The following is a 15,036-nucleotide window of genomic DNA, read 5'->3' on the forward strand; positions in this document are numbered from 1 at the left end:
TGGCCATCGATTCAGAGAAGGTTAAACAGCTTCCTGCCTTGCCCAGCCTCAGGATCCCTGTGTTGTGGGGTTGCTGCATGTCAAAGAACAGCAGGTGCCGATTGCTACCACAGTGGTGCACCCTTGGCAATATCACACCAGCCAAGACACCCTGGTTCCCATCTGTGATCTGATTCATCAGTTGGAGAGCCAAGGAGTGATTAGCAGGACTCAACCACCCAATCATAGTTTGCTTTCACATGGAGGGTAGTCCAATGCACGTGCAGCTGACCATACCAGGGAAGCACAGTCCTACCATTTGTCATGGATTGATCCAGACTGCATTGGAACAGGACAATGCCCATGAACATCTGCAATACATCAACAATATCGTTGTGTGGGACAATGCAGTGGAGGAAGTATTTGAAAAAGGGCAAAGAATAATCTGAATCCTTCTGAAAGATGGTTTCCCCATTAAAAAAAACCAAAACCAAAACAAACCCAACACCCCCCCCCCCCCCCCCCCGAAAGTCAAAGGACCTATGTGAAAGATCCAGTTCTTGGGAATAAAATGGCAGAATGGATGTTGCCACATACCTACAGATGTGATCAGTAAGATAACAACTATGTCCCTGCCAGTTAACAAATAAGAAACACAAGCTTTTCTAGGTGTTATGAGTTTCTGCACAATACATGTTGTGGGTTACAGTCAGCTTGTGAGCTCTCTTTGTCAAGTGACATGAAAGAAGAGTTATTTTGATTGAGGCCCTGAGTAACAGCAGGCTCTTGAGCAGATCAGCCAGGAGATAGTTTGTGTAGTAGCTTTTGGGCCTGTCTGTACAGGCCAGCTGTGTAAAATGTGCTTTACACTGCAGCTGGGGAGCATGGCCTTATCTGGAGCCCTGATAGAAAACACCAGGAGGAACCTGTGGTCAAGCTCTGGGGTTTTGGAGCCAGGGGTATCGAGGATCTGAAGCCCACTATACCGCAGACGCAAAACAGATACTAGCAGCATATGAAGGAGTTTGAGCTGCTTCAGAAGCTGCTGGCACAGAATCACAGATCCTCTGGGCATCAGAATTACATGTGCTGTGCTGGATGTTCAAAGGAAGCGTCCCCTCTACACACCAAGCAACCAACACTATGTGCAATAAGTAGGTAGCACTGATCATGCAACAGGCTTGAATGGGAAACCTCAGCTACCCAGGAATCCTCGAAGAGATGATGGACTGGCCAGAAGGCAAAGATTTAGGAGCATTGCCCAAGGAGGTGACTCCTGCCCAAGAAGCACCACCATACAAGTCATCAGAAAGTGAAAGGCAATGTGCTCTGCTTACCAACGGATGCTGTTGTGTTGTAAGAAACCATCAAAAGTGGAAAGCTGCTGTGTGGAGTCCCACATGACAAGTTTGAAGTTGCTACAGGAAATGGTGAGTCAAGTCAGTTTGCAGAGGTGAAGGCCGTCCAGCTGGCCCTTGAGATGGCTGAAAGAGAAAAATGGCCAGTGCTCTGTCTTTATACTGACTCATGGGTGGTTGCAAATGCCTTGTGGGGCTGGTTATATCAATAGAAGGAGACCAACCTTTCTGGATTGCTGCATTGTGTCAAGACGTCACTGCCTGGTAGTGTGAAGGTACTACCATTGTGAAGGTACATCACGTACATGCTCACAAGAACTGCCACTGGAGAACATCAAAACAATGAGCAGGTAGACAGGCCACCAGAATTGAAGTGGCTTATGTGGGCCTGGGCTGGGAATGTACAAATGAGCTATTTGTAGCTCAGTGGGCCCATGAACATTGGGACATCTAGGGAGAGATGCAAGATGCAAATGGACTCGTGATCAAGGGGTGGACCTGACCATTGAAGCCATCACACAGGTCACACATGAATGGGAAATCTGTTGTAATCAAGTCACCCATGTGAGTAAAGTAACCCTGGAGCAGATGGCAGTGGTTGGGTTACTGATATGGTGAAGCCTGGCCGATTTGGCTGTATTGGATCACCTGCCAGGGCAAGTGCTGCAACACACTAATCATGGTGATGGCCACTACTAGGTGGCTGGGAATACACCCTGTAACCCCTACCACAGCCTGAAACAGCGTTTGGGCCTTGAAAGGCAAGCTCTGTGGTGATGTGGGTACCCCAAAAAGAACTGAGTCAGACCATGGGACTTAATTCCAAAATAACCTCATAGATTTCTGGGCCAAGAAACGCAGCATTGGGTGTATCACATTCCCTATCACCCATGAGCCTCTGGAAAGGTTGAATAACACAACGAACTGTTAAAGACTCCTGGGGCATGAAAACACCGGGATGTAAATATAGCAGTGAGTCTGCTACCTCTCCTTGTCCTGCCCAAGCAATACCCCTGCGTACTGTGGAAGAAGATACTGTCCCAGTAGTAGTGCACACGGGGAAGTGGCTGGGAAGGGCCATGTGCATTGCTCCTCTCTTGGGAAAAAGGCAAACCCACTCCAGGGATTTTCTTTGCTCAAGGATCTGGGCGCACTTGGTGGGTAATGCGGAGGGATGGGGAGATCTCAAGTGTATCTCAAGGGGATTGGGGAAAAAATAGCATGTGCATTGAGTAGTATGTAAGTACTGCAGCAGGAATCACCTAAGCTGATGGAGAATGAGCTTCAGCAGGAACCAGGTGAGTGCAGTAATGACCCAACCCAAACTGATGTTGGCACCCAACGATCCCACGTGCTGCTTCTTCTGTCCTGGGCAATGACCTTGACAGATGGGGCCTGAGTCACTGACTCTTCTTATGGAAATTTTGTGGGGAAGGCCCATGAAATGGGAAAATAATACCTCTGTATGTCAAGGAGCAGGGTATGGTGGTTAACGAGCATGTATAAACCTGCCTGGTAGGTGAAAAGAAGGTTCAAGTATGTAGTGCAGTGTTGGTAAGGGGGGATTTTAGGAGTGAGAAGCAGACAGAATGGGATGGTCAGAGGACACCTGGATGTACTGAACAACATGGGACCTGAGCGTGATGCAAATGGTATTAGGGACAAAGATTGCGCTGGGTCTGGCTGGGATGGAGTTACAAAGTTAACTTTCCCCATCACAGCCTGTACGGTGCTGTGCTTTGCATTTGGGGCTGGAACAGTGTTGGTAACACCGCCGCTGGACAGTGCTCTTGCTCAGTGTGAAGGCTTTCTCTCTCTCTCTTCCCTGCACCCCTGAAACCAAGTAAACTAGGAATGGGCAAGAGATGGCGAGGGGACAAAGCCAGGACAGCTGACCCCAGCTGACCAAAGGGATATTCCATACCACGTGATGTCATGCCCAACAATAAAAGCTCAGGGAAAGAAGGAGGAATGGAGGAACATTCATGGTTATGGCGTTTGTCTTCCCAAGCCACCATTACACATGCTGAGGTTCTGCTTCCCACAGCGTGGCTGGACATCTGCCTGCCCGTGGGAAGTAGGGAAGGAATTCCTCTTTTTGCTTTTCTTGCATGTGCAACTTTTGCTTTTCTTATTATACCACCTTTATCTTGACCCACAAGGTTTTTTCTTCAATCTCATTTTCTCCCCCTGTCCTGCTGAGGAGAGGGAGTGAGAAAGCATCTGGGTGGGCACCTGGCAGCTGGCCAAGGTTAGCTCACCACACTGCCATGCACATACATACTCACAGGCTTCGTACATATGTTTATATACCCGAACATGCGTATGTTCTCCTAGCTAATTTGTTTAGTAACAGCAGGCAAAGAAGACTGAGTCAGCTTTTCAGATGGTGAAAATAAATTTGAAATAAACTTCAGGTTGGAAAATTGCTATCAATTCCTTGAACTTATTATTATTATTATTACTGTATTGCACAGAGCTTCCAGGGGGTAAGAACGAGAAACATTGACTGAATGTCAGTGAAAAGCTGTCTCTGCCCCAAGGAAAACCCAAGCACCGTCGCAGGTCCTGTATGGTTCAGGTGGTCCAAGCAGTGCCGTTAGGGACACCTGAGGGGTAACTGTCAACAGAAGTTATGGTAGCAGAACCTGGATCTCAGTATGTACAAGACGTGGCAGATGGAGTGCAAAAGCAAACGGGCTGGCTAGCAGCAGGCACTTTAGTAATGAAGCGTCACAGGAGCTCACAGACTCCTCTCTGATTTTACTGGGCTGTGTTCCAGAGTGCGTCTTCACCTTTTTTTTTTTTCTTTTTTTTTTTTTCCTGAAGTGTCTGCAAATGGAAGCCTGCTAAGCTCTTCGGTAAGATAAGTGTCTCTTTAACGTCTCAGTTTTTTATGAATTTCAAATAGCAATTTTTTATTATCTTTAATTGGTGACTGCCTGTTTTAATTAGGCATCACAGTTAATCTTACAATGATTACATGTACGAGGCTTTGTGCACAGCAAAACATGAGGGTTTTTTTTAGCATAAGCACCAAAAGAAATGTGAATTGTATGAAATAAGATGACCACGTTTGCAATTCTGATTTTCATTTTCTTCCCCTCACTGTAGCCTTCAGTTACCACCTTTCAAAAATCTCCAGTATTTTGCATGCAGATAGGTCCTGGCCAAGACATTGTGTGAGCTTAGAAAAAATTTCTTCTCTTTCTAGTGATCCAGAAAACATTTCTGATCTAAACAACAATAGGCAGAAAGCAGTGGTCTGTTTCACATCTCTGAAAGTCTCAAGCCATAATTTTATCTGTCCAACTTGAGCTAATATCAAATAACAAACAGATTTATAAATGTAGAAATCAATCACTCCTGATCATGCTGTCTGGGAACATATTGCAACTTCCAGAAAAGATGGCCCGCGTTCATATCCTGGAGGGCTTAACTAAGCCTTCACAATAGTTGCATTGATGATGCCAAACCTCATGTAACTTCCCTGTTGGTTTTTGCAAGCTGCCAGAGGGTGTCACGGAGGGAACCCAGCACCTTGGAAAGGAGTTTTATTAATATTTTATAGAAGAGATGTGCTCAGCAATAAAGCTGAAAAATACAAGAGGAAAAAAAGCCAAACAAAGCAAAAAGCCCCCAGAACTCCCTGGATCACAGAGAGCCAGGAAAGGGAGGGTCATACTGGCAGAGCTAGGGGGCTGATTTATAGCAGTCGGACGTAGGGAAGCAAGGGCAGAGCTGCTATGGTTAGGTGCAACTTTTGCGGGAGTCTGTATCTACCTACCTTTGCAAGGGGGCTGAGCGGTTTTGAAAGCGGTTTTGAAATTTTGATGTTGTTTTTTTGTTTTTTGGTTGTTTTTTTTTTCTCCTAAGGAGTGCAGTGTGGACAGTCAGACACATGGTAATTCATCCCTTCCCCTCCTCAAGGATAAGCTCTTAGTAACCAGCCCACATTTGACAGGACACTTGTCTTTATGGCAAAGAGCAGTTCCTATGCTTTTTCCTAGCAAAGTACCATGATCTGGACTGCAAGAGGTAGTGTCCCATCTGGAGGCAATTCATCATTACTTGGAACAAATCCTTCAACTTTATCACTAGCTGCCAAGCAGCACAGCTCAGTGAGAGCAGGTCACTTGTAAAATATGATGGTTAAGTACAGGCAAGTCTGCAGAAAAAATAACCCGCTTTGAACCGATAAAGCCCCCCTGTGCTTGGATCACTTAGATTTCAGTAAGGAGAGGGAGCCTGTTCGGTAGTAGCGAGTCAGTCCCAGTTGTTGAAGAGCGCTGTGCAATTCTTACTAGAGTTAAAAGGGCGATTCCCCGAACCTGAGCCCAGGAGGACGCTGAAGATGTCTTTTCCAGACCAAAGTGACACTTGCAGGGATGATGAGCGCATTACTCAGTCTCTACCTCCTGGCCAGTGGCGACACAGACCGCTATCCCTACTGTCCCTTGGCCCCATCCCTCGTTCCTGCATGCCTGATGGGCTCGCATTCGGGCTGCCAGTCCCCCCGCACCGGTGCTCGTTATTTCTGACACCCTGCGGTGTCACAGCGACATCGGCCACGCCGCCTCAGTAACAACCCTGGCGGGGAGGGCTGGCTGGGCTGCCCCGCCGAGAAATGAGAAGCCCCGAAGGTCCTTCTCTTCCTTCGTAAGGCCCTTTCACTGCGTTACTCCCTACTCCTATCGATTCTCGCCCCCCCCTCTCCGGCAAGCCCTGCCCCGCGGCGGACGGCTGCCCGTGCCGGCGGTCCCCCGGCTGCGCTGCCGGCGGGGGGAGCGGCTCCTCCCTGGGCGGGGGGGGCCGGGGGAGCCGGCAGCGGGGTCTCCGCTCACTCGCTGCGGCTCCGCGCCCGAGGCGGACCCGCCGCGCAGCGCTGCGCCCCCGGGACGCGATGCCGGGGCCGGGGGCCGGCGGGGCGGCGCGGCGCGGCAGCTGCGGCGGCGGCGGCGGCGGCGGCGGGACCCCCGCGCCCGAGGCGGTGAGTGCGGCGGGGCGGGCAGGGCCGGCGGGGGCGCGGGGCAGCACCCGCCTTGCCCGGCTTTAACGGGATGCTGGCTGCTGCTGCGCGTTATCCGGGGGTAGGGACTGCAGGGGCACTGCCTGGGTCTTTGAGCCTGCTCTTGAATTTGCTAAAATTCAAACAACCAACCAAGCAAGCAACTCACCCCAAACCAAACCAAACCAAACCAAAGACCACCCCACCCCAAAAAAACCCAAACCCCCGCAAACCCGAGACCTGTCTTGCGCAGCTGTAGAAACGCGCTTCCCGGGGGCCAGTCCCGTTCCGTTGGGCTCAGCGGGTTCCTGCTCCCAGCCCGGACCGCAGGGCGCTCCTTTCCCCAAGAAAGACGGCCGGGGGGTCGGGCGGCACCGGGTCACACAAACGTGCGGTCCCCCACCTCTTGCCGGGGACAGAACCTGAAGACACAGCTTGAGGATAGCGCTGCCTGGTCAAACTGCTCAGATGCCGCGTTTGGGCAGCAAAGTCCTGGAAACCAACAATCCAACCAAACCCCTCAGCCATGGGTAAACGGGTACCGGTTAGAATAAAATGGGAGGGTTTCTTGGCTACATCTGTGTGAGGGAAGAGTTAAAGAGGGGTTTTTTGTTGTCGTTGTCGTTCTTGTTATGGAGAGGTTTAACATCATTGCGAGAGATGTGTTTTACATTAGTACATGCTGTGAAGCCTGTCCCACCGCACCTGGCAGCCTGGTGGCCCAGGACCACGGCCGGGTCCCCAGAGGGGTCTCAGCTGCAGCGATCGCTGCTATCAGCAGGGAGAGGAGCCCCGGCCACCGGCCCATTGATTGCGAGGCCAGAAGGGACCGTTACATCATCTAGTCTGACCTCAGACAGGAGAGAGGTGCTGGCGGGGGAACAAAAAGAAAATTGCCAGGGACTGAATCTCTGCACTGAAACGCAGCATTTCTTCATGACATTGTCAGCTTTGACAAATAGACTTTTCCACAAAAAATGAGATTAGTGGCAGGGGCTCTCTGCATGAATTGCTTACACAGAGATGCATGGATCGTAAGGAGAAGCTTCAGAGCTTCCCAGTTTAAAGCCTGGAAGTGTATTTTACATGCCAACTGATCCAGTTTTCTATTGTTCCTCCTGCTCTTCAAAACTAGGGCTGCTAGCAGAAGTGGACCATTTTCCAATAAGAAAGAGTTTACTGAAAAGAAAGAGTTAAGAGGGGAAAAAATAAAAGAAACCATAGTTATATTTTGTTCAGAGTTGTCTGTAGAAACCTTGTAAAAACATTTCAGAGAAGCTTATTTTTCTCTCTCTTCTTCCCATTTCTTTCTTTTTAATCTCTCTATTTTTCTATTCCTGGTGAGATACTAGGCAAGAAACAAAAAGAAAAAAAATACGTGATTATTTAACAGAGAAGGTTGGGATGCTGACTGCCCCAAGATAAATTTTTGCTTTATGTAACTTTTTGCAAAAGTAACCCTTCAATATACATTGGAAAAAAATCAGTTTTCTTTAGACATAACACAGCCCCGGCACTAGCACCCATAGCAGGGGTTGGATTTGTCTTACTGCACTTTGACATACAGTCTTGTCTCCACTTCTAGTTTTATGGATCTGGCCCCTCACTATCTTACTTAAGTCTGGTACTTTTTCAGAGTATCAATGATCTCAAAAAATGGAACAAGACAGTACCAAATAAGGCTCCTCAACTTACATCCCACTTTTTCCAGTGTTAACAATGTATATAAACCCCTTGCAATGCCATGGGAATGAAGTGTCGTGGTGTGCCAGGCTGTACTGGGACATGATCCCAAGAGATAAGAAGAGTGAATCGCCTCCCCAGCCCCACGCATCCATCAGTCCGGTGCACCATCTGTCGCAGCCTGGTGGGTCCTCCCGGGAGCCTCAGAAATGCGTATCTACTGCCGAAAGTCATGGATGTGTGGCAGGAAAAGGGACAACAGTGTTTGTGGTTAATGAAGTCCCATGCAAAACTGCATCCCGCAGTAATTTATTACCTTGGAAAGCAGGGGTGTGATGCCAGACAAGTGACTGGCTCCATGGGAGGGCAGGACACTGGGAAGGCAGGACCAGGAGGGTGGGAAGATGATGATGATGAGGAACCTCCCAGTGCCACTGCTGCTGGGATCAGCAGCAGTTCCCAGTGGAGCTTGTGGGGGGATTTATCACAGCTGGCTCTTAAGCCTGCGGCAGGGCTCCTGCAGGGGCTCTAAATCACACTGATTGCACAGTCAATAAAGAAAATCTCACCAGTCCCCATAACCAGGCGGTTGGCTTTTAAACCTCTTTAGATAAAAATCTATTTATTGCTGTGGTTCAGTTAGAAGTTCAGAGTAACCACGCTGGCTTCAGCAATGTTAGTAGCACAATTTAGCTTTGGAAAAGAGTTTTAACACAGACCAGCCTGAAGCAAATTCCAGTGTGGTTTATTCCATATAAGCCTGGAGCCACTTCTTGGGATGGCTAGCTTAAATTGCAGGTGCTGCTGCTTATTTCAGAAGAACCACTCTCTGCCTGCACTGATACAACTGAGACCAGAAATCCTTCTCTTGCATGTATTTGTGAGTTCCTTCCCAGCCCGCCTGACTGAGCCAACCTAAACCCTTGTGGATGCTGCTGGGGGTGGTGGGACAGCAGGGCACAGGACAGGTCCTAGGGGGTACAGAGATGCCCTGCTCCAGGGGGCACAAAGGAGCCAGCTGATGCCACACATCTAAATGCCATGGAAATACTCGCCAAAGGCCGCCCATCCAGAATTTCAGCTAGCAGGGCTGGCTGCAGAAATGGCCAGGGCATGGGCCAGTCAGGGTATGTCTACACTAGCATGTTAGGCAGCACTACCTGGGAGTCCTCCCTGGCACTGCAGCTTAATTATCTATAATTGGTATAAACTATAATATTGTGCATAAACTCTTAGAGCCAGCCCTGGCACTCATTTGTCCCATGCCGAGTAGCACTGCCCCACTCAACCCCTGCCCTCTTTGAGGCAGCAGCAGCCCAGGCTGTTCCCGGTCGGAAGCAGAGCCCTGCATCGGGCAGGCAACACTGGCTACCGAAGGCACAGGCTTAGCTGTGGCACCAGCAGCATCTGTAGGCAGTTGGGTTTAACAGCACTGCACTGCCTTGAAGAGCGTCTGGATGCTTCTGCCCTGCACCACCTGCTCCGAGCTCTTCCCGCTCCCTTGCAGCCATGGGAGTTCACCCCAGCCGTTCCCACCTGGCTTATCCCCTTTCCTCCTCTTCTTCCATTTCCCTTATCCTTCCTGAATGACACCAGTTATACAGTGATAACAAAATTTGGTCCTTTGCTCCCATCACCTTGGTCACCCCTGCTACATGCCCACCTCATCAGTTCCCACTGTGCCTGAGTGGGCAAGGCCCCCTGCACCGCGGTGCTTGTATGGTGCCAGCTGCACCCACTCACTTCACTGCAGGAGGGAACCAGACCCTTCCCCTTTGCAGATGGGCAGGGGGCTATGGGTGATGATGCCCTAGCTGTGGTGACTGCTGGGGGGCTGAGGCTTGACCATGCTGGGGAGAGCAGTGGTCCCACTTCCAAGGTGCAGCAGGGCCACCCCCATAGCTCTTGTCCCCTCCTTGCTGCTGGTCTCAGGTGAGAAGCAAACTGGGGGACAGGTCCAGCCAAAAGCTCATTTAAAGGAATCATCCACCCCAGGAGCCCCTTTTTCTCCCCTTTTTTGTGGTCTGATATGCTCTGGTGGTCACGTTTGGCCCTTCCCCAGCCTCCTCCACACGTGCACATGCATGATGTGGCTTGAGAAAGTCCCTGGGAATTTTAGTATGTCCCCTGGGAAAACCTGGTCAAGGAAAGGCAGCTTCACCTGCCAGCACACCTCCGGGAAACCCCCTGGGTTCCCCTCTCTGCTTCTGCTTCTGGTGTCTTGTGGGGTTTGGTTTAAATGATATCTTAATGTGAATCATGTGAAATCTCTGTGTTCCTGCCAGTGATGGATTCTTGCAGGAGGAGAAGGAAGGACATGGGTTTGCCATTTTCACAAGGCCTCTTGCCTAGTGTGGTGGAGCGGGGTGAAGAGGCTTTTAGTTCATCCTTAAGGGTTGCAGAAGTAGGTGTGTAGATGTGGGGGCATTTCTGAAAGTCCTGAAGAAATAAAAGTCCAAGGTTTTAGAAACGGGTTTAGTTTTCAGCTAGTGCTGGCCCTTGCCTGCTGAAAAATCTGGCCACTTCAAAGTCTGTCCAGATGGCAAAATCATGTCCCTGTATATCTCTGAAGGAGATAACACTTTGAAAGGCTTTCTGAATGTGTAAAAACAAGCGATGCGTTTGCACCTATAAACCAGCAACATGTGGTTAGCTCATCCAAGGAAAAATTACTAAACTCTGGAATTTCAGTTTTTTTGGTGGAGTGCTTTAAGCTAATAAAGGAGTTTTGACTTTTTTAAAAAAAGTCTCTGCCAGTTTCAAAAAGCACATCATTTGGTGCCAGGGTTGCTTAGCACTCTCAGTACCGTATATCCCACTGCAACATGCAAAGCAGCGAGGCACTTTTTAAGCTTTCCCTCCTGTTTTCCAACTTATGGTCAAATCTTCAGACAGTTCTCCTTGTGGGTGCCTGGGATGAAGCCCTTGCATTGTCCATGTGGGCAATTTCATTATCCAAATGGCTCCCAGTGAGTGCAACTGAAATTCTGCAATCTGCAGATGTCATCCTTGCGTTATCTGGTGTCTCAGGATGTGAGCAGGTTATAGGCTAGAGTAAGAAGGGCTGGAGTTTATCTTGTGGCAGATACTGCAATATCCTCCGTGAAGCAAGAGAAGTTTTCTGTTAAGCAGAGTAAAACCTCTGAAGAGAGAAATCATGATGTAATCGATAGTCAATACCGGCATAAATGGATTCAAATTCTCCTGACTCTTGGAGCGCAGGACAAAGTTAATTTGGCTTCTCTGTACCTGCTGCAGTCTTTCAGTAGCAATCACATGTAGGTTTTTTCCACCAAAGTAGCAGCAATACTTGGGAATAAGGTTTTTCTTTGTGACACAACATTATTCTGTCCAATAAATCAGATGAAAATACCATCCCCTCCATGTAAATTAAAGACCAAACACAAAATCTGCCAGGTATAAGTCTGTCCAAGTCCACAAGTTTTGCACCACCAACCTGACACTGGCGTTGTCCACCTGTACTGGCTTTCTAAGGGATTTCCAAAGAGGGCAGGGAGGTTTTACCAGGGATCACATAGGAGGCTGGAGAGGGGATGACATACCCAGTAAAGATGCCCAGTAGCCATGAAGGAACACAAAGGCTGGGAGACAGCCCAGCAGTCCCAGAGGGCTGGTGGGAGTTTCTCATGGAGCTCTTCTTGCACTGATAAGGACTCGGGCCAGAAGGTAAAAACATGCACCCCATGTGGGAACTTCTATGCAAACTCTTCTAACAAGGCATTAATTTCTTTTTTAAAATCATAAAAACTGAATGCACTTTCCATGTGGAAATAACCAGTTCCAAGCCCCTGGACCCTGATGAAGTAATTTATTGCTTTTATCTGAAACATGTTGCATGCACTGGATTGATTCTCCACATCCCAGTACCTCTCGCTTCCTAGATTTAGTTCTTTGCTAATGAACTGTGGTAGGAAACCTCTTGCCCCATCCAGGTAGCACTGGTTTTCAATTCACCAAGCGGAGAGGCCATCACCTAGAGACCTAAGGAAGGGCATCATTTGGAAGGACTTCTCAGCTGTCTCAGCTGACAGCCAGTGCACTCCTGCAGGTGATAAGCAGCAGAACTGGGTGAAGCAAGGAAGATCTGTACTCCATCCCTGCTGTAGGGCTCTGCTTCCTACCTCTGCAAGAAGGTAGTTAACTACGTCTGACCCAGTCCTTTGCCCAGAGCAAGGTCTGCTAAAGCACATAATCCTGCTGCAAAGTGCAGTAGTTTCTGCCGGACCTGCCATGGTTACCCACCCCACAGGACTGACACTTGGGTTCATGCCTCAGCCTCTCAGGAGACCCTCCAGCATCATAGCCCAGAGCCAGGTCTTGTTCTTCCTCATATTTGGAGTGAGAGGAGGATCATCAGGTCTGTTGTTTTCACTGGTTCCAAAACATGTGCATGTGTACATATGTAACTTGAAACAGCTTATTTAATCTTTGCTATATGCGCTTGGTAGATGAAATCGCAGCAACTCTAGAATAACAGGAATAACAGCAAGAGAAATAATTTGCTTTACCCTTGATTCAGGGAGAGGAACACACTTTTTCTTCCCCACAGTGCGGTACTCTTTCTTTGCCCTCCTGGTGATGCATTGATCCAGGCAGCCTGAGCATCATGCTGGCACCAGCTGTAACACACATCCCCACCCCGGGTGCCAGTTGGGAAGGTTTTTCCCTGAACCTGCTCTGCAGAAAGCGTGCTTCTGGGTGGCCCTAGGTGGTTCAGAAATGGTTCCTGGCCAACTTCTTGATGCTGCTTGCTGGCAGATGTTGCATCAAGAAAGTGGTGTCTGCCCTCCCATGTGCAGCTTGCTTGGGAGTCTGCACTGAACAGTCCTTGTGGGTTTAAATGGAGGTGGACTGACAGACAATGCTGACAGTTTTATAAGCTGATATGGTCAGAACTCATGATACAAGGGAGTAAGCTGGGGAGAAAACAGATCTCTGCCTGGGTCAGGATTCATCCTCACTTCCCCGCAGTGTGCAGCTATTTCTATCACTCCATCACTAAACAGGTGATTTATCCTGGTACTGCAAAACCAGTGATGGACAGACCATGCTCCCCACATGTACCATATTTTAAACTGGAGCTGGAGGACTCCCCAAGCTGGAGTCCTGCTGGGCTCAAGCATGAGGACAACACTCTATCTTAGGAGAATAAACTTTCCCCAAAGCACGTTTAAATCCACATGCTCTGTAGTGACTGCCATGAGAGCAACATGGACTTTGTCGCTTACTGACCTTTTGTTGAACAGCTGACTTCTAAAGAGCTTCTGCAAATAATGAGTCAATGTTCATTGAAGGAAAAAAAACCTGCTGCTCTGATAACAGACACATGGACATAATAAGCAATTTCAATGTTCAATTCTCTGACTTCTGATTTTGTATTTTAAGGTATTTGTCAAAGGCAGGCAGCAAAAAGGGTCATGATAGTACAAGCATGGGAACAACCATTGCATTGAGAAACCATCTCCTCTGCAGATATGAAGCAGTGTCACGCCTGTCACACAACCTTCCACATGCAGAGAGACCACAGGAGTAAATATACCAGTGTCAAATTGGTATAAATCAGGTATAAACCAGGAGTAAACATACCAGTGTCACTCCTGTCTTTCACTGTTCCTAGCAGAAAGCAATTTCGTAGTATCTCACTGCAGTGCTGCTGCAGCTTCATGGCCATGCATGCCAGCACCTTTCTCTTCTGCTGCTGCTTTACTTTTCTTTGCTGATGACAACTGGGACCACATCATTCATCTACTCTGGGAAACTGCATTTGCTTTTGGCTACATGGGCTGGGGTACCACGGGGCTAGTCTCAGCTGGCTTGACTCCCCATCACCCTTCACAGAGCTTGGTCTCCAACACCCTCAGGGAGCACGCGGTGCCTCCAGCTCTGCTCCGTGTTGCACAGGTGCCTGACTTTTGCACTGGGCTGGTTTGCACCAACTTGATGAGATCTTCGTTTCTGCCCTCTAGAAAATTACTCAGTTCTCGTCTCACCTCCAGCTTTGGCAGTAGTGCACACACACACTCTCACCTTTTCCTCTGTAACTCCCTAGCAGAAGACTGAGGCCACCTTGCCACTTGTCCCAGGAGAGAAGATCTGCAGACACAGGTAGTAGGGCTTATTTGCCATTTGTAAACAGCATGGAGCAGTATGCTGCTGTGCTGGGTTGGTCTAACCCTCAGAAGAAATTCCCCACAATAGTTCAGCTCTCTAGCAATGTTTGGTCCATGTTTTGCTTGTTACCTCTCCCAATTACTATGCTTATCTCAAATTCTTCATGCCCCATGTTGGGCTACTAAAAGGACTGTCTTGGTTTAACCCCAGCCAGCAACTAAGCACCACACAGCTGCTCACTCACTGCCCCCCACCCTCCCGGTGGGAGGGGGGAGAGAACTGGAAAAGTAAAAGGGAGATAACTCATGGGTTGAGATAAAGACAGTTTAATAGGTAAGGCAGATGCCACACACACAACCAAAGCAGAACAGGGAATTCATTCTCCACCTCCCATGGGCAGGCAGGTGCTCAGCCATCCCCAGGACAGCAGGGCTCCATCACGTGTCATGGTCACTTGGGTAGACAAACGCCATCACTCCAGACGTCTCCCCCTTCCTTCTTCTCCCCCCAGTTCTATATGCTGAGCATGACGTCCCATGGTATGGAACATCCCTTAGGTCAGTTGGGGTCAGCTGTCCTGGCTGTGTCCCTCCCAGCCCTTGTGCCCCCCCAGCCTGATCGCTGCCGGGTGGGGTGAGGGGCAGAAAAGGCCTTGGCTCTGCGTAAGCACTGCTCAGCAAAAACTGAAGCATCCCTGTGTCATCAACTCTGTTTCCAGCACAGATCCAAAACATAGCACCATATTAGCTACTATGAAGAAAATTAACTCTATCCAAGCCAAAACCAGCACAGCTGCTAATAACCTTCACAAGTAAAAATTGAGAGTTAGAGGTGAAAGCTGCTGAAAATCTGATGAATTTGGGACAAAGTTTCGAT

The 15,036-nt window shown here is 48.9% G+C and overlaps 1 protein-coding gene across 1 annotated transcript in view; it reads left to right on the top strand.

The window, feature by feature from the left end:
- The first annotated feature begins 1,200 nt into the window (after positions 1–1,200).
- Positions 1,201–15,036, top strand: part of LOC130151407 (uncharacterized) — a 40,645-nt gene continuing 26,809 nt past the window's right edge. The window contains exons 1-2 of the mRNA XM_056343638.1: positions 1,201–1,298; positions 5,897–6,327. Coding sequence (XP_056199613.1) covers positions 1,201–1,298; positions 5,897–6,327 — 529 coding nt within the window. The remainder of the gene's footprint in view (positions 1,299–5,896; positions 6,328–15,036) is intronic.

This window comes from Falco biarmicus, chromosome 6 (genome assembly GCF_023638135.1).
Source record: "Falco biarmicus isolate bFalBia1 chromosome 6, bFalBia1.pri, whole genome shotgun sequence".
Lineage (NCBI taxonomy): Eukaryota > Metazoa > Chordata > Aves > Falconiformes > Falconidae > Falco > Falco biarmicus.